This window comes from Babylonia areolata, chromosome 27, assembly GCF_041734735.1.
Source record: "Babylonia areolata isolate BAREFJ2019XMU chromosome 27, ASM4173473v1, whole genome shotgun sequence".
Classification (NCBI taxonomy): Eukaryota; Metazoa; Mollusca; class Gastropoda; order Neogastropoda; family Buccinidae; genus Babylonia; species Babylonia areolata.
The window spans coordinates 10,622,325-10,641,643 of NC_134902.1; the positions used below are offsets into that span (position 1 = coordinate 10,622,325).

The 19,319-nt window shown below is 43.6% G+C and overlaps 1 protein-coding gene across 1 annotated transcript in view; it reads left to right on the forward strand.

Moving 5' to 3' along the window:
- The first annotated feature begins 8,100 nt into the window (after positions 1-8,100).
- The window catches only part of LOC143301585 (uncharacterized), a 42,762-nt gene continuing 31,543 nt past the window's right edge, over positions 8,101-19,319 (forward strand). Inside the window, exon 1 of the mRNA XM_076615969.1 lies at positions 8,101-8,268. Coding sequence (XP_076472084.1) covers positions 8,101-8,268 — 168 coding nt within the window. The remainder of the gene's footprint in view (positions 8,269-19,319) is intronic.

Here is a 19,319-nt window from a genome sequence, read left to right on the forward strand (position 1 = left end):
TCCCTCTGTAGACAATGCCTTTGTGTGTCTTTGTTTCGTGTACTTGTGCAGATTTGTATTTGTTTGGTCTCAGCACCTGGGCCAAACTAGATAAGGATTTACATACATAAGGTTCTTTGACAGATATCTGGTCCATGACATTGATAGACTGTTGCATCATCAGCATTACTGGCTTTGCTGGTGCCTGTCATCTAGGTCAGTAAAGACACACACCACACACACAGCCAGTGACACACACTTAGGTGGTGGGTGACTTCATCATCTGTCCACAGAGCTCAAGACAATCTGTCTGTGTGGGGGAGTTGCATGGAATGGTCCTGTCATGACTACTGTGGTGCCGGGCACTGGTTGTGGAGGTGAGTCAGCACACACAACACACAGTTGTCAGCAAGTTACAGTCAGCACACTACACACAGGACAAGACGTGGAGTCATCTCTTGACCAGCAGGCAAACTGCCAACTGTGCCACATGCACCCTGTACATGCCCAGTTGTAACACCACCATCTGTCCACTAGACAGATGAACGTGCCATTAACATATTTAGCTGGAATTATAGCAGCATGTGCCATTCATGTGGTCCGTTATGTGTCAACTCACAGACATTTCAGACTGAAAAAAGCAGCGATGTAGAATCTGTAGTGGCACTATCTGTGTGCTGCTAGCTGTCCAGTGTTGTCAACACAGTGAGCCATTTCTGGTGTCACTGGCACATGGCTACACACAGTTGTAAATTGCCATGAAGTACTTCCAAGAAAGATATGTTCTGAGAATGGTCTTGAACAACTGACTGTGGCATTGTGCTGAATGTGCTTCACAATGTTCCATTGCTGCAGACTGATGCTAGTGAAAAACAAAAGACATGGAATGAATAATTTTATGAAACATATAACACATGCCAGAATATGTTCTGAAGTGTTGGCATAACAATGTATTCAGACAGGTAAAAAGGACAGTGACACAAAGATAGCAATATCTGGTTGGTTGTAAAAACAATTCAAAAATGATTTTTTTTATTTTTTTTAAAATATAAATATATTAGCTGTTGAAGTGGATGTTTCACTCCTTGTAAACGACAGCTGTGGTTAAATAAGTAACATATTGGATTTCTGATCCAGTGTTCACCAGCAAACAGAATTTGAGACCTCATTTTGGTGTTGTGCTATGTTCTTAGGAAAGGTACTTCACTCCGATTTTTCTCACTCCACACAGGTGTGAATAGGTACCTGACCTCAGTCCGGAAAGGTTAATATGGCGGAAGGAAGGATTGGGCTCTGACTTGTTGCTGAGCCCACAGTGCTGTAATGGCCATAAAGGCTGTGGGACCTTGAATCTTCCTTTATAAACAGCAGCTTGACACTGTTGTATGGTTCACAGTGAATAGTGCAGCGTGGAGCGCTCAGGTGTGGCTGATGTCAGTGAGGAGATAATGGTGCCAACAGGTGCGAAAGACAGAATAAATAAAATGGATGTCATGGAATTGATGAAACAAAATAGATGTCATGGAAATGTCATTTACTGTTTGTTTAGTTTGTGTTATGAAGCAAAGTCACTTTAGTCCTGTGCCAAAAGATGTGATGTAGAGTTGCTGTTAGTGTGTGCAGCTCCCCCTTGTCTCTTTGTTCCAAATTTTCTGGATGACGCCTCTCTCACACATTTGTGCTAAACCTCAGCTTCCATTTCCAGCAGTGAACACAAAGTATGTGTTCACCATCAAGTTTACTTTGTACAAAACTGAATAGACATGAGAACCATATTGTAAAACGAACTTTGCGTTTTCTTTATTTTTTTTCTGAAGTATTTATTGTCATGATTCTTACCAGTATGTTTTACCATGTCCAGTTTGTACAGGCAGATGAATGTATTTTGAGTGTGAATTGTCCTGATTTTTAACAGTATCTGGTGAAGAGTTTCTTTGGCTGCTTGGATCGTATTGAGTTGTCTGTATTATTTTGTTTCTACATGCTTGGGTTTCATGATGATCAGTCAGTGTCTGCTGTGTTACATGTGTGGAACAGTTGGTGTCTGGTTTCTGCTACACTGAGCACAGTACTTGCTCCCTTGATCAGTGCAATAAGTTCATCATTTCCAGAATGTGAGTTCAGTGTCCATGTACAGTGATAACTTGCCAATTTGGAAATGCTTCTTTTCAAAGATAAATGGTTTGTGTGTGTGTGTGTTTCAGCATGTTTGAAAGAATGTGTGGTAGATGTGGACATGCACATATGGGTGTATGCAGTTTGGAGTGTGTGTGTGTGTAGGCAGGAGTGTGTCTCAATGTTTGAGGGTATGTGAGGTATGTTTGGCAGATATGTGCAAACACGCACATGTGCAGTCAGAAGTATGTGTGTGTGTTGGGGGAGTGAGAGGTATGTGTCAGCAGCAAAAGTGCAGGGAAAGATTTGCATTGTAAATAGTTTGTCTATGAAGTGTCAGTCTGCCATTGACACCGTGGATTTACACTTCTTTGTTGGCTTGGTTTGTGTTCCACTCTCTCGCTCTCTCCCTGGTTTGTGTGAATGCATGTCCCTGTGATTGTTTGTGGTTGGTATGTGCAAGTATTTGTTTTCCTATTCACTTTAAACTCTGTTTATATGATATTTTAGGTGTTATTCAGTGGGAATTATTTGGACGTTTTTGGTCCCATGATATGAATATTGTATAATTATTTACGTTTTCATCTTTTTCTTGTATTTTTCTGTGGTTATATTTATTTATGGAAATTACTGGTGTGGTAGTGTACTTTTTTCCAGTTACAAAATAAAGGGTGCTTGCACATTTTGTTGCCATTGATTTTAGTGGACCATGAGTTTAATTTGAATAAAAGTTTTTAACAAGAAACAACAACAAAAAAAGGGTAAAGGCATGTGGGTGTTTCCACTGCTCACACACACACACACACACACACACACACACACACACACATGCACACACAGAGTTTAGAGAGCTTTTGATGTTTTGTTGTGGCTTATTTGTGTGAAGATGTTGAAGAAACCTATTTAAATATTTTATGTTTGAACTTTTGGTATTGTGATAATTATTGCGCACACAAAAATGTCAACATGCAAGTGTTTGTGCTTGCATGGTTTCTTTGCAGTACGACTACAAGTGTGTTCACAGCATATGACACCAATTATTATTGTCTGTTTGCTTGCAAGTAGATGGTTTTTCCTTGCTAGGCAGTCAGTGATAAGTTTTGTTTTTGTTGTTTTTTGTTTTTGTTCTTTTTTTTAGAGGCGAGTGGGGGGTCGGGAGGGGGATATGCATTCTTTGTAAAGGAAGTGAGTCTGTAATAGCACCCTGGTTGAGTTCATGTGTGTGTATGTCCATGATTAACTTAAATGTTGCCATTTTCAGAAAAAGGTGTTTGCTTGCACATTTTGTTGCTATTGATCACAGAGGACCAGGATTTTCTTCACACGTCTTTAGCACAGTAACAGAGACAGAGACCAAACACAAACACACACACTCACTCTCTCTCTCTCTCTCTCTCTCTCTCTCTCTCTCACACACACACACACACACACACACACACACACACACATCTATCATTGGCTGTCTTGTTTAGGAATATGATGCTTGAGAATGAATGACACAGATCACCAGTAACATTTTCAGCAGTTATTTCAGCAGCATAATTCATAAACAGTTATAATTTACAATTAATTGTTGACACATTGATAAAGATAACGCAGGGACTGCTCTTTTCTGAGCAGGTATTCATACAAGTAAAAATCAGAAGTCCTATCATAATGGTCATTCTTGGGATGATTTGTTGTACTGTTATTTCATGCAAGGAATGCAAACGACAAAGAGGAAAACTCCATTATTAAATAACGGGAAGAACAAATGTTGGTGCATGTTTCTGTGTAAGGTGAAAGCTGATTACTGTTTAACTCTGTGACAGTGTACCTGTGCCGAGTGGATTTCCATCCCATTTTTTCCCATGCTCACTCTGCCTGATGGCCTGTGTTACCCGGAAACAGATAACTTTTTAACCCTTTCTCACCTGAGATTGCAGGTGTTGGTTTTTATGTGAAGCTCTGTTTTACATCATCAGAAAGAGAACTCTTTATTCAGTTGTGCCTCTGTGTTTATTTATCAAAATTATTCTTCTGTTGGCATTATCCTCGGAATGCTAAGAGGTAGTGCAATTTTATAGGGCATTGCACGTTTCTGTGCTCTACTTCCATAATGCCCCTTGAATCCTGTCCACTTAAATAAACATTGAAAACTGAATGTCAAACTCACAACAGGATGAATATAACAGCAACAACAAAAACTTGTCTGATTAAAGGGTTTAGTTGGTCTTGACTATCATCATTGTTCCATTAATGTAAAATCATAATACACTATGATTATGCAGTTAACAAAAACTGCTGAGATGAGTCTTGTCGATGCACAAATGTGACCCAGTGTAGGTGTGTGACCAAACTGAAAGAAAGCTAGCTTTGATTTGGTAGAAACAGAAAGCTGTATGTTGGATTTTCTGTCCTAGGCTGTGGTGGTGGAGTTTCTGTCCTAGGTTGTGGGTGATAGATTTTCTTTCCAAGGTAATTTGGATGTTGGGTTTTTATGTTCCTAGGCAGTGGGTGATGGGTTTTCTTTCCTAGTCTGTAGGTGATGAGTTTTATTTACAAGGCAGTGGGTGGTGGGGTTTTCATGGGCAGTATGGATGGTGGGTTTCCTTTCCTGGGTGGTGGGTTTTCTTTGCTAGGCAGTGAGTGATGGGTTTTCTTTGCTAGGCAGTGAGTGATGGGTTTTCTTTGCTAGGCAGTGAGTGATGGGTTTTCTTTCCAAGGCACTGGGTGGCGGGGTTTCTTTGCTAGGCAGTGAGTGATGGGTTTTCTTTCCAAGGCACTGGGTGGCGGGGTTTCTTTGCTAGGCAGTGAGTGATGGGTTTTCTTTCCAAGGCACTGGGTGGCGGGGTTTCTTTTCTAGTCAATATGGATGGTGGGTTTTCTTTCTAAGGTATTGGGTGATGGGTTTTCTTTCCTAGGCAGTGGGTGGTGGGTTTTCTTTTCTGGGCAGTGGTTGGTTGGTTTTCTTTCCTAGGAAATGGGCGTTCTCTCCTTGGCAGTATGGATGGTAGTGTTTTTTTTTCTAGGCACTATGGATGGTAGTTGTTTTTTTCTAGGCAGTATGGATGGTAGGTTTTCTTTTCGAGGCAGTATGGTATGGTAGGTTTTTTTTCTAGGCAGTATGGATGGTAGGTTTTCTTTTCTAGGCAGTATGTATGGGTTGTTTTTTTTCTAGGCAGTATGGATGGTAGGTTTTCTTTTCTAGGCAGTATGGATGGTAGGTTTTCTTTCCATCAGCATCTGTCAGACACATCCACAGGGATCATGTGGCTGTTTGTACTCCTGCAGTGGCTGTTCTGTCATTGTTATTTGTAGACAGTGACCAGCACTGTATAGGCACTGCATTTGACTGTTCATGGCTATGAGCTGTCTATGATTAACTGTTTTTTTTCTGTGAGCTATGCTAAACTGGATTGTGGCTGAATGCACAGTGGATGAGCATTTGTTGTTTCCTGCTTCAGGCTCAATCTCCGCTGTTACGTCAAAGCTTTCATGAAGGCGCCATGGACTAGTCGGTTTGTCATTGACTTCTGATCCAGCGGTCAGGGTTCAAGGCCTCATTTTGGCATGTTGTTTTCATTTTTTGAAAGATATTTTTCTCCGATTTTCACCCAGGTGTGAATGGGTACCTGAAATCAGTTGGGGAAGGTTGAAGTGGTGGAAGGAGAGAGTGATTTCATGTTTCCTTTACAGAACTCATGACACAATAAATATGAAATCACTGCCCATACGGCCATAAAAACCTGTGCACTTTCAAGTGTTAAGAGGACTTTAGGAAAAGCACTTTCTTTTCCCTTTTTTTTTCTTTTTTTTTTTTTTTTTTTGAATAGAAATTTGGAACTTGTCTGTTATTAGGACTGTCAGTTATTGGCATTGGAGGCTGGGAAGAACTTTGTCACTTTCTGCATGTTCTGTTACACCTTCTGTAACATAACACTGGTCTGTGGTCTGTTACACTGTCTGTACACATTATTATGTTTCCTATGGTGTGATCACCAGTTGGGTTCATTACAGTTATCATTATTTTGGCATGTCACACTTATTTATAGTCTTTTTCACAGGTTGGGCAGGTCCTGTCCATTTGTTTATAGTCTGTTCTACTGTTTAGCCAAGTGTGTTTCACTGTCTGGTCACATTTGTACAAAGTCACAGCTCATCTCGCTTTCAGTTTGATTTTTTTTACACATGCCTGTGCTTTTATATGTGTTCACAAGATGGTAGAGCATATTTGAAAGGTGCCAATTTTTTTCCCCTGTCTGCTGTTCTCTCATTGTATGTGTGTGTGTGTGTCTTTGTGTGTGTGGTTGATGTTGGTAGTGACTATGACTGGAGAGTATATCTTGTTGTGATGGTATCAGCATTTCTGCAGTAGATGCAGATGGAGTCCCTGTGCGTAAATTTCCATGCTCATTTGCCTGTGTGCAGGCAGACCAAGATAGATGTTGATTGTACATCCATTATTTGTGAGGTGAGTGTGGAAGACAGGAATCATCAAATGAATGGAAGTAGACTGGAATGTTTCAGCTGTTGTGGTGTCATTATTTGTCTAAAATTCCTTGGATGTGCAAATATTCTGCTTTTGTCTGTTAATATTCCTTTGTCACATAATTATTGGAACAGTGAGGAATAAACCTTTTTTTAGAGATAAAAATGATTAATGTTTGTATTAGTATGCTCTCTCTCTCTCTCTGTCTCTCTCTGTCTCTCTCTGTCTCTCTCTCTCTCTCTCTCTCTCAGAGGTACGAAACTGGTGTGTTGTTGTGACTGTCGCTGCGCTGTACACTCTGTTTCTTCTACTCTTGTTAGTGTGTGGCGACGTCAAGACTAACCCAGGCCCCAGAGACTACAACTATGGCGCAACCCACGACAACAACGGTGACTACACATACAACAACGACTATGCAACAAGTGCAGGCTTCCCTTGACCACCGACACACCACATTTATGCACTTTTCTTCAAACCCATGCAGATGATTTGTGCCAACGAATGGACAAAAAAATGAGAAAACTCGAACAGGCTTTCGATCGTCTGGCTTCTGATTTGTCCACTCTCCAGGAATGGGTTCAGCATGATAGAGAAGATATAAATGAACTTCGACACAACCAGAGCCACTTAGGTGAGCGCTTAGACAGAGTAGAACGGCAACTAGAGGGATTAGAGAAAGATTCCCGTCAGTGCACCCTGAAGTTCATCGGTGTCAGAGAACAGGACCAGGAAGATTTCCAGAAGAGCACCCAAACTGTCGTGGATCTCCTCAACCAGCATTCATCATCACGCACATGGCACAAGCACGATATAGAAAGAACGTATCGTATTGGAGGCCATCTAACAAACAGAGATTCGCCACACCCACTGATAGTCTGTATGCACAGGTGGGGAGACAAAATGGAAATCCTGACTGACAGAGATCTCAAGGATCGGCTAGGAAGAGACAACGTCAGGATCACAGCAGATCTCACTCCACGCCAAAGGGAAGAAGTGGAGTTCCACCGTCAGCAAGGACGAATTGCCTACTTCAGAGGGGGCAGACTGCAAGTAGAGGATCGTCGTAGGGGGCCATCTCAAAATGACAGAAAACAGCACACCTACCGCCGTGACCAACACGGGGAGCCAGACGACAGGTACGATAGAGGTTACCACAGATCATCTGCAGAGCAAGCCCCCTCCAGGTACACACAGTGGGAGGGCAGATGTCACAGAGATCCCTGGGATGGAAGAGGTAACTACACGGAGACATGCAGACAGAAGACATCGTAACGATCACGATAACTCTCATGACCGAATCCCAACCACTGACCAATACAACCCCCAAGCCCCACCCCGATCAGACTCGAAGTCCCGACCGTGTGCCCGTTGTTCCTGGCACGAGGCTTTACAGTCACGCGCTGTCGGGTTCTGCAGGACAAACAGACCAACCAGTCCGTCACGCCAATATGGAGAGTGGTCAGCATGAGGTTAGCAGCCAACAGCCTGTTCATCACCATGTTCCGGAAAGAAGGGAACCCGAGAGAAGCAGTCCTATGACCCTGGCAGCAGAACAGCAAGAACCGAGCATCCATCCCTCTCCTGCTGTGTGTGAGGCCAGCTGTGCCAGCACTGACCAGTCTACAGACCCGGTGCCGTCCAACACGGAAGACGCGGCAAAGACAGACGTGACAGCAGACGCAGGAAACACTTCACAAGACCAAGTACTTTCTGCGACGACAACGAACGAGGAGACGACCCTTCATCTCTCCCCTCCCACCCAAGATTGCACGGGAAACCCCTCTCCCTCCCGCCCGTCCTCAACAGGATGCGATGACAGTGGAAAAGGACGAACGCACCAGAAAAGTACGCCTGCACCTAAAAGCACGGCGAAGAGAACAGGGGATTCCCCAGCGCAACCGAAGCAGCAGCAGTCCTTCCGTGATGTCCGTGCGAGGAAAGCAGAGCGGCGCTGCACGGACACCAACAAACAGCAACTCACAACAAACTCACTCAGACAGACAGACACGTAATACCCAGGCAAGACTTCCGACAGACTGGGTGACCCCTTCGTGCTCTAAAAAGCAGTTGGACTCCAAAGCTGGGAAGAAAAAGAAATGACGTGAAGGCCGTGACCCTGTAGTCAGTGACAGTGTAAATCAGTCCTCAGGTGAGCTGACTAGCATGGAACGTTCTTTCCTGTCCTATGTTTCGGATTATGACTTTATTTGTTTCACTGAAACGTTTATGCATAGCTTTTGTTCAACAGCACTTCCTTCCCACACCCCTCATATTGCACCAGCTCAAAAAATTTCAAAGCAGGGAAGAAACAGTGGAGGAGTGATTGTTCTCGCTAGGAATGAATTGATGAAATTTGTTAGAAAAGTGTCAACACCATATAACAATATAATAATACTACAGTTGGCCATCGAACTGTTTGGAACTGATAGATGTTTTCATGATTTGCGTATACCTGAACCCTACTGACAGCCCATTTTACACTAACAGTGAATTCGCGGATGGTATTTCTATGCTGGAGCGTACCTTACTAGATATTTTAGAATGTAATATTGATGCACAGTTTATCATATGTGGAGACTTAAATGCCAGAATTGCAAACAAAATTCCTTGGCATTTTGACGTCGATTTCTTCCGCTCTGTACAGGGGGGATGCGATAATGATAACGTTGATGATAATCACCTTTGGACGGAATCAAATAACAGCTTTCGTAGGTTTTCTCATGATCATTATCTCAATAGTTACGGAAAAAATCTGCTATGCTTGTGTGCAAGTTTCGACCTACACATTTTAAATGGTACGACTGAAGGTGACAAAAAGACGGTTGCTGTACTTTCTTGTCTTCTACTGGCAACAGCGTTATAGATTACTTTTTGTTTTCACATTCACTCTGTACATTACCTCGTGAGATGTATGTTGGGGAACGTATTGAGTCCAAGCATATGCCGATAATATGTCATGTTTATTGTACAGAAAATTTTGAACATGGGGAAGAAACCTTTTCTTGTTTCAACAAACTTATATGGTCAGAAGACAAAGAGTACGTCTTGTTAAATAATCTTGAACGGCTTGAGAATGTACAAAAACTAGTTGAAGCAGACCGTCTGCTACACCAAGATATAAGTGAAGCCGTCAATATTTTTACAGACATGTTAACTTCTGCCGCCTCGTGCTTTAAAAAAACTGTGCGAGGAAATAGAGAAAGGGGAGTGCGTGGTTTGACGCAGAGTGTAAACAAATGAGGAGGACCACTCGGTCCGCTCTCCGAACTTGTCGGCGTACCCAGTCTTCACCCGACAGAAGGTCGTATTGTGACACATGCAAAAATTATAAAAAGTTGTTGGCCGATAAAGAAAAGGAAATCAAAAGAAAAGCCTGAGACGAACTTACAATGTTAATGATTCTGGGAAATTTTGGCGTTGTGTTAAGAAATTTTCACATAAAACGACACAAATGGGGAAAACTGCACTGGAAATCTGGGTTCAACATTTTAAAGATGTTTTTGGTAGTGGAGAAGGTGGGCAGGAAGAAGAGGAATCTGAAATCAATGCTTTTCCGGCTGATGCTACTGTTTGTGACGATGATGTTACACGGCTGAACGCCGAGGAGGTAACTAAGGCCATTCACCACCTTAGAATAATAAAGCAGCAGGTATTGATGGTATTATCCGCGAAATCTTTAAGACCGCAGTCACACGTGGCAGAGTAACAGATTTTCTCGTCCATTTATTTAATAGTATCTTTTCATCTGGACATTATCCAGAAGCTTGGACAGAAGCCCTGATCCACCCAATACACAAGAAAGGAAATCTGCACGATTCTGATAACTACAGAGGTATTTCCTTATTAAATATTTGTAGCAAAATTTTTAGTTACATCTTAAATAAACGATTGTCAGCTTTTGTAGAAGAGAAAAATATTCTTGGTGTGATACAAGCAGGCTTTCGAAAGGATCGCTCTACAATTGACCACATTTTCACGCTCTTTGCTATGATTCAAAAACATCTATTGAAAAACATAAAATTGTATGTTGCGTTCATTGATTTTAAGAAAGCCTTTGATCTTCTTTCTCATTGCAAATTGTGGCCCATTTTACACAAATTAGGAGTAAAAGGGAATATACTGAACACACTAAAGAGTATGTACACAACTGTTAAGGCCCGCATTCGTATTGGAAGTCAGATTTCAGAAGCTTTCCATTGCCTTAAGGGTTTAAAACAAGGTGAAATAACAAGTCCCATTTTGTTCTCCTTATTCATTAACGAACTGGCTCAGGACATCATTAAGAATGGAAAACATGGTATACAACTTTCCCCCGATGTGCTTGAACTTTTTATTTTACTGTTTGCAGATATTATTTTACTATCAGACACGGTTACAGGCTTACAAAACCAGTTAAATGAACTTGCATGCAAATCAGATGAGCTAGGACTTCATGTAAATCTTCACAAATCAGAAATTTATTTTCAGAAATGGGGGTTACGTGGCAAAGAAAGAAATGTGGTTCTATAAAGGGCAGGTAATGTCAGTGGTAAATTCCTATAACTACCTAGGTATGATTTTTCAACAAAATTAGCATTTAGTAAAGCCGTCAGTGGCTTAACTTGTAAAGCGGGGTCATTGATATTTTTAGAACCCTTTGGAGATTAGAAGATTGTTCAGCAACCATTTTTGTAAAACTTTTTGACACACAAATTAAGCCAATGTTGTTATATGGTGCAGAAATATGGGTTTAACACAACAGAAAGTGGTGGAAAATGTTCACACCTTTGCATTGAAGAATTTGCTAAATGTCAGCCCCCGAACCCCAAACGACATGGTGTACGGCGAAACTGGACGTTACCCTTTATATGTTTTTACCTATGTCGCTTGCATCAAATACTGGTTACGTTTAACAACACTAGATGATTCCAGACTTCCACGTAAAGCATACAACATGCTCCTGTCACTTCATAATGATGGTAAGATTTGCTGGGTAACACAGGTTTATAAAACTTTATACGAGACGGGTTTTGGCTTTGTATGGGAAAATCAGGGGGTGGCAAATCAAAATATATTCCTGGGATCTTTCAAACAGAGACTGATAGATTGTTACTACCAAAACTGGACTGAACATACCACCAGCAGCACTAGATTTAGTGTTTACCACACATTCAAAACATCAGTATCCTTGGAAGCTTACTTCACTACAGTTACGAACAAACATATCCGTGACATCCTGATAAGATTTAGATTAGGTATATCCGAACTACAGACGCACAAAAAACGTTACACTGCTGTATCAGAGCAAGATTTCACATGTTCATTCTGCCACAATGCCATAGAAACGGAACTGCATTTTCTTTTCCACTGCACAGAATTGAATGACTTACGACAGAAGTATATTCCTAAAAAATAACACGCTTTATCCGTCGATGACTAGGTTTCAGCATTTGATGCAAGACAAGCATTGCCTCCATGACATTGGAAGATACATTTATTATGCAAACCGACGTCGTTAATGCTTTTTTTTTCTTTCTTTTTTTCTTCTTTCTTATGTTCATAGTCTACTATAACAAAGGTTCACTCTGACATTGTCCGCACGATCTGTTGTAACGGGTCATATGGCCTATACAATACAATTCTTGCGTTCTTGCGTTCTCTCTCACCTTTGTAAAGGTTCTTGCTAATTCAGAGACAGGTTTAACAGGCACTCGACATGTCATTTGTGTTGGGACTGGTAACACTGACACACATCCTGGACAGATGTGACACAAAGGATGGATCAGTGATGTCACTGAGATACAGGCTTTAAACATCTGTTTTGTTCTGGGATCAGCACCTCTCATCAATAAGTCAACTGGCAGAGTAAGTGTTGAACACCTCCTTTGGAAAGAAGACTGACCCAGATCAGTGGAGTTGCAATGGTTTGGCTACAAATGTCACCCAATAGCCTACAGTATGGATTATGGTGGTGGTGGTGTGTCCATCAAGATCGATGATGACCATCGTTGTCATCCAGCTGGGGGATGGGGGGAGGCTGGTGGTGGGGTGGGGGGAGGATGCTCATGAATCTATCTGTGAATGCGCAGATGGCTGAATAGTCCAATCTGCGCACGAAATGTTCGCTGACAGTTGGGGCAGACAAAGACAGGCATACCATTGTCAGGGAGCTTGTTTGCCCGTGACTTTCTGGCCTGCCTCTTCTGAACAGATGCAGCAGTCCTGTTGGCCTCGCACAACTTGGTACCTTTGTGCACAGCAGTGCGCCATTTGTCATGGTCCACTGCAGATTCCTCCCAGGAGTCAGGGTTGATATCAAACGCTTTCAGAGAGACTTTCAGAGTATCTCTGAAGCGCTTCTTCTGACCTCCGTGTGATCTCTTCCCTTGTTGCAGCTCGCCATAGAAGAGCCTTTTGGGCAGCCGATGGTCTGGCATGCGCGCCACGTGTCCAGCCCAGTGAAGCTGGGACTGCATCAGGATGGTGAAGATGCTGGGAAGGGTGGCTTTTACGAGCACCTCTGTGTCTGGGGTCTTGTCTTGCCACTTGATGTTCAGTAGCTTCCTGAGGCATGTTGTGTGGAAGTGGTTCAGCTTCTTGGCATGTCGTTGGTACACTGTCCAAGTTTCGCAGGCGTACAGTAGTGTGGGGAGAACTACTGCTCTGTAGACCTTTAGCTTGGTCTCAAGACTAATGCCTCTTCTGTTCCAGACATTTGCATTGAGTCTACCAAAAGTTGAGCTTGCTCTTGCAATCCTGACATTCACTTCATCGTCGATGGTCGCATTTCGTGACAGTGTGCTGCCAAGGTATGTGAACCGCTCCACCGCACTGAGTCTCTGACCGTTGACTGTGATGTTGGGCTCAACGTAGGGTTTCCCTGGGGCTGGCTGATGGAGAACTTCAGTTTTCCTCGTGCTGATGGTAAGGCCGAAGTTCCTGCTGGCAGTGGCAAATTTGTCGACGCTGAGTTGCATGTCAGCTTCAGATCCAGCGTTGAGGGCACAATCATCAGCAAACAAAAAGTCTCTGATGATGTCTGTCATGACCTTCGTTTTTGCTTGAAGCCTTCTGAGGTTAAACAACTTGCCATCTGTTCGGTACTTTAGGCCGATTCCAACATCGCCATCTCTGAAGGCATCAGTAAGCATTGCAGAGAACATGAGGCTGAACAGTGTTGGAGCCAGGACGCAGCCTTGCTTGACACCATTTGTGACAGCAAAAGTTGCAGATGTTTCGCCTTTGTCCTGGACTCGAGCCTGCATGCCTTCATGGAATTGGTTGTCCGAGGGCATCCGTACTTGGCCATGATCTTCCACAGTCCCTCTCTACTCACGGTGTCGAAGGCCTTAGTGAGGTCGACATAGGTGGAGAACAGATCAGCATTTTGCTCCTGACATTTCTCTTGCAGCTGCCTTGCAGCAAACACCATGTCGGTGGTTCCGCTCTCTTTCCGGAATCCACATTGGCTCTCAGGCAAATGACCTTGGTCAAGGTGTGCTGTGAGGCGGTTTAATAGGATCCTGGCAAGTATCTTGCCTGCGATGGAGAGCAAGGAAATGCCCCGATGGTTATCACAGGCTTGCCGGTTCCCCTTTCGCTTGTACAAGTGAATGATAGATGCATCTTTGAAATCCTGGGGGATCGTCTCTTCTTTCCACATGAGTGAGTACAGCTGATGGAGATTCTCAGTCAGCACAGTGCCTCCATCCTTGTAGACCTCTGCTTGTATGGAGTCTGAGCCAGGTGCTTTGCCTCTGGATAGCAGACGGATTGCTTTCTGGGTCTCAAGAGGTGTTGGCGGATCGTCCAGTGCTTCGTTGATGGGGACTTGTGGGAGACGATCTATGGCTTCATCATTTATGGAGGAAGGGCGATTTAAGACAATGTTGAAGTGCTCAGCCCAGCGTTCGAGAATTTTCTCCTTCTCGGTGATCAAGGTATTCCCATCTGCACTGAGGAGGGGGGATGATCCTGAGGATGTGGGGCCGTAGACTTCTTTTAAGGCATCATAGAACCTCTTCATATCGTGCCTGTCAGCATATCCCTGGATCTCATCAGCTTTGTCACTCAGCCACTTATCCTGCATCTGGCGTAACTTTTGCTGAACAGTCCTGCGGATGGCATCGTACGCATCCTTTTTTGATGTGGACTTTGGGTTGCTCAGGTAGGCTTGATGCAGACGGCGTTTCTCACCCAGAAGCTGCTTGATTTCATCACAGTTTTCATCAAACCAGTCTTTGTGCTTTCTGGTCATGGGTCCCAGGGTCTCTGAAGCTGTACTATAGATCAGCTCACGCAGGGTCCTCCAGTCAGACTCCACATTCTGGTTGTCCAGAGAGGCGGATTCCAGACGATCTTCCAGCAGCTCCACAAAGGACTGTTTGATGGTGATGTTTTTCAGCTTGGCGATGTTGAGCCGTTTTGGAGCCTTCTGGCCTTGGGGGCGTCTCTTGGGCTGGATTCGAATATTCAGCTTCGAGACTACAAGGCGATGGTCTGTCCAAAACTCGGCGCCGCACATGGTCTTTGTTACACGTACATCTTGCCTATCCCTTTTCCTGACGATAACATAATCGATGAGATGCCAATGCTTTGAGCGAGGGTGCATCCATGACGTCCTGTTACGGGTAGGGAGGCAGAAAACTGTGTTGGTTATCAGCAGTTCGTGCTCTTCACAGGTCTGAAGCAAAAGCAGTCCATTTGGGTTGCAGTGGCCCACACCGTGCTTTCCAATCACTCCATCCCAGGAGATGTAGTCAGAGCCAACTCTAGCATTGAAGTCCCCAAGAATGATGAGCTTGTCTGTTTTAGGGATAGCAGCAATGACAGAGTGAAGGTCCTCGTAGAACTTCGCCTTCACTTCATCCCGGTTGGTCATGGTTGGGGCGTAGGCACTGACAATGGTGAGGTGCTTCTGGCCAGATGCCAGTGGGAGTTTCATGGTCATAAGCCTATCGTTGATTCCAGCTAGCTTGCTGACAAGTGCTGTTTTTACTGCAAAACCAACGCCAGCCTCACGTCGCTATTCGCTTCCTCGTCCACTCCAGAAGGTGTAACCAGATCCCTGTTCACAGAGCTCGCCTTCGCCTGCAAGCCGAGTCTCACTCTAGGCTGCGATGTCAATGTTGTATCTGGCGAGTTCAGATGCAACTAGTGCCGTTCTCCTTTGGGGTCTGTCCGCGTTATCTCAGTCCAGGAGAGTCCTTATGTTCCAAGCACCAATGGTGAGAGGAACGATCCTTGTTTTTTTCTTTTCTTTCTTGTTTCGACCGCTGATGTAGGGTCCCCACCAGCCGCGGTATGCTGGCCAAGGTGATATGGAGCAGGCAATTTTTAGGGCACCTTTTCTAGCCCCTTCCTCATGCCAGGGAGGTGAGCAGTGCATTCCTAAAGAGGGCTGCTCAGACGGCTGCCGAGCTCCATCGCTGCTCCTGTCGACGAAGAACGACCCTATGGCCTGAGCCGCCTACGTGCAGGTCTGCGGCTGCGACTGCCAGTGTACCCACACCTGTCGTTTCGTCGCTCGCCTGTCGCCACAGGACTTGGGGGTGATGAAATGATGAAGGATGAAAGGTCATTTTGGATGACTGATGACTTGCGCGATGAGTTTGTTTAAAGTGAAGAGGAGTTGCGCAACGTCGACCTCACTCTCTCGTCCGGGTCCACCAATTTCCAGTGCCAAGACTAAATCGAGACAACTGGAGGATGAGCACGGATGCAGTGGATGACCAAGATATCCTTTCGGTGTCTCATCTTGCTCTCTGCACTCCACAGTGCGTTGCTGTAACCGCCTTCCTCTCCGTTGAACCGATAGGTTTCTTCCGCAGATTCTGCCGGATCCAGACTTCGCATGCATGGGTAGACACACCCCAGGGGCCAACTGCGTGTGGCATGCACACAGCACGGTGGAGCTAGATGGCCGTCGGTGGTTCTCCTGAGCCAACGCCTTTTTATGGATCTCCATAAGGGTGTCTAGGCACCCGCCTCACAAGTCCCGGAAGGGAGCGGTGGGAGTGCCGGTTTAGTCGTCGGCAACCTGACCCTGAACAGGTTGTACTGGATTACAGGTTACCAGTAGCAGATCTAATGACCTGACCTGACCAGAGTATGGATTATAAAGAAAATTTAAACACCACTTATTGCAACAGACATTATTTTTATTCAATAAAAAGAAAATCTTTTTTTCTGAATATATCCTGTAAGTCATAGGTGCCTTGGCCCTGAAACTGATTTTTATTTATTTCGTTGATGGGCACTACCACATTCATGAGGCAAACCACATTCCACAGGCAAACATTGAATTTTACTTTCAAATGGGAAAGCCCACCAAGTGCTCGTCGTGCTGAGGCCATGATTTTTATTTATATATGCAGCCATTTGAACCTTTACTCTGTAGTTTTATCACATAACTTTACTTTGCAAAACGCTTGAAAGAAACAAATTGCTTATGTATTGGTTTGTTTCGTAGTAAAATAAAACATGTTACACTATGAACTATTGTGCACACCTCTGCCTGGGACATAGGCCACCAACAATGCTGTCCAGCCATCCCGGTCTCTCCAGTCTCCCTTGTGTGTTCCAGATGACGGCTTGCCTTCTTGGGCTGGGTGCAGATTTTCGGAGCATGTCACTGATCCATCTTCAGTGTCTTTGGGAAACTCTTATTTAGGCTGCTGTCTTGTTTGATCCCTCAGTTCATCATTTCTGATTTTCTTTGGCCAGCAAATCCGGAGAATCCTGAGGCAGATCCTGATGAAAGTTTGGATTCTCTTTATTCTCTCCAGTTTGGATCCACCTTACTTGTCAATTATGCTTCCAAGGTAATTGAAGCTCTCCACTTCTTCTAGCACCTTGCCTTCCTGCCTGTTTGGTGTTGTGTTCGCTGCATTGACCTTACAGGTCTTTCCCACAGTGGATGTTGAGACCCAGGCAAGCTGTGGTTTCCTCAACAGTACTGGCTGGTTTTTTCCTGCATCTGTTGGTGGTCGTGGGAGAGGAGGGCCAGATCATCAACAGAGTTAAGGTCATTCAGTTGTCCACTGTATGCATTTTGCTTCAGGGCTGTGGAGGTCTCATAATCCAATCTAGTGCTAGTATGAGGGATGTTCATTAAAGATTTCCCTTTACTTACTTCCATTTATTGTAGGACGTTGAAATTGCACTTGTATAATGATACATATCTCAATATCACTAAAAAGGTTTGGAAAAAAAATTCATTGAAATGGAAGAAGGTATAAGTTTGCCATCTTGCCCAATTAAGATAGAAGACAAAGAATTTCCGTCCAGTGCAGAGAAAGCAAAAACATTTGTAGAAATGTTCTCAGAGTCTATGCAATTGGAGGGCCTGTTTTACGGTCAGTGCGCGACCCATCCGCTTTTACTGAGCAACTTTTACCTCGTGATCTTATTTGTGATGATGATGAGAATGAAAGAGAAGGTGAGCGAAAGAAAGCACGAAAGAGAGGAAAGAGAGGAGGCGTGAAGAGAAGACTGAGAAAAAATAACACTAAGCCCCCACTGCCATCTATGATTTTATCCAATGTCAGATCTCTTAACCCAAACGGCAGAAACTGTAATTTAGATGAAGTACGAGCAAACTGTCGATTTTTAAATGATTTTAGGAACTCGTGTGTGCTTTGTTTTACCGAAACCTGGTTTAGTGAGAAAGTGTCGAATGAATGTGTTGCGATTGATGGTTTTAACACTCCGTACAGAATGGACAGAGACTGCAAGAAAGTGGGGAAGAAAATGGGTGGTGCCTGTATGTCAACGAGAAGTGGTGTGACAGTGCGAATGTGTGTGTGAAGAAGCAACTGTGTACACAGGAACTTGAACTCGTGTAGGCCTCGATACCTGCCACGTGAGTTCGGCCGTATTTTTTTGACTGTTGTGTACGCCCCAGTCTTTTGACCAGGCATCTTCTGCACGTGCAGGAAGGACGATCGCAGGTGTTGTTCGCGACCTTCAACTCATCTCTGCCGATGCCCCGTGTTTTATTGTTGGAGATTTTAATCACTGTGATTTAAAGAAAGCCTTACCTTCTTTTAAACAATGTTACCTGCCGGACCCGACTGGACAAGACAATCGATCTGTGTTAAGGGAACATTCCTAATGCCTACAAGTCTGTTCCCCTTGCACCAGTGGGTGTATCTGATCATGATGTTGTTCATTTAATCCCAGCCTACAGACCAAAGATACAGACAGAGCCGATTGTGAAAAAGAGTGTGAAAGTTTGGACGTCAGAGAGTGTGGATGAACTGAGAGGATGTTTTGATTGTACTGATTGGAGTGTGTTGACTGACCCATGTGAGAATGTTCATGAAGTAGCTGATGTTGTTACATCTTACATCAGTTTCTGTGAAGACATGATAATTCCGACAAAAATATTTAAACTTTTCCCCAACAACAAACCATGGATCTCAAAGTCTCTCAAAACAATTTTAAACGAGAACAAGAGAGGCAAGGCCTTCAAGACTCACTTGTGATACACTGAAAAAACAAATCCTAGCTTTTTATGTATTGTGTATATTTTCAAAATGTAATGTTTAAGATGAGAAAGATCAGTTTAAAGCGAATTAAGTCCCCTAGCATTAATTACAGAGTAATTTCCCTTTTTTACTATCTGCACCAAAACGTTTGCAAAATAAATAAAACTTCCATGCTTAGCAAAAGAAGTTCCTGTTTGAACAAAAAAATGATAATAATGACAGCTCTTGTTGGGAGATTCAATAAGTGCCCAATTTTTGAGAATAAAAAAAAATAAGTAAAAAAG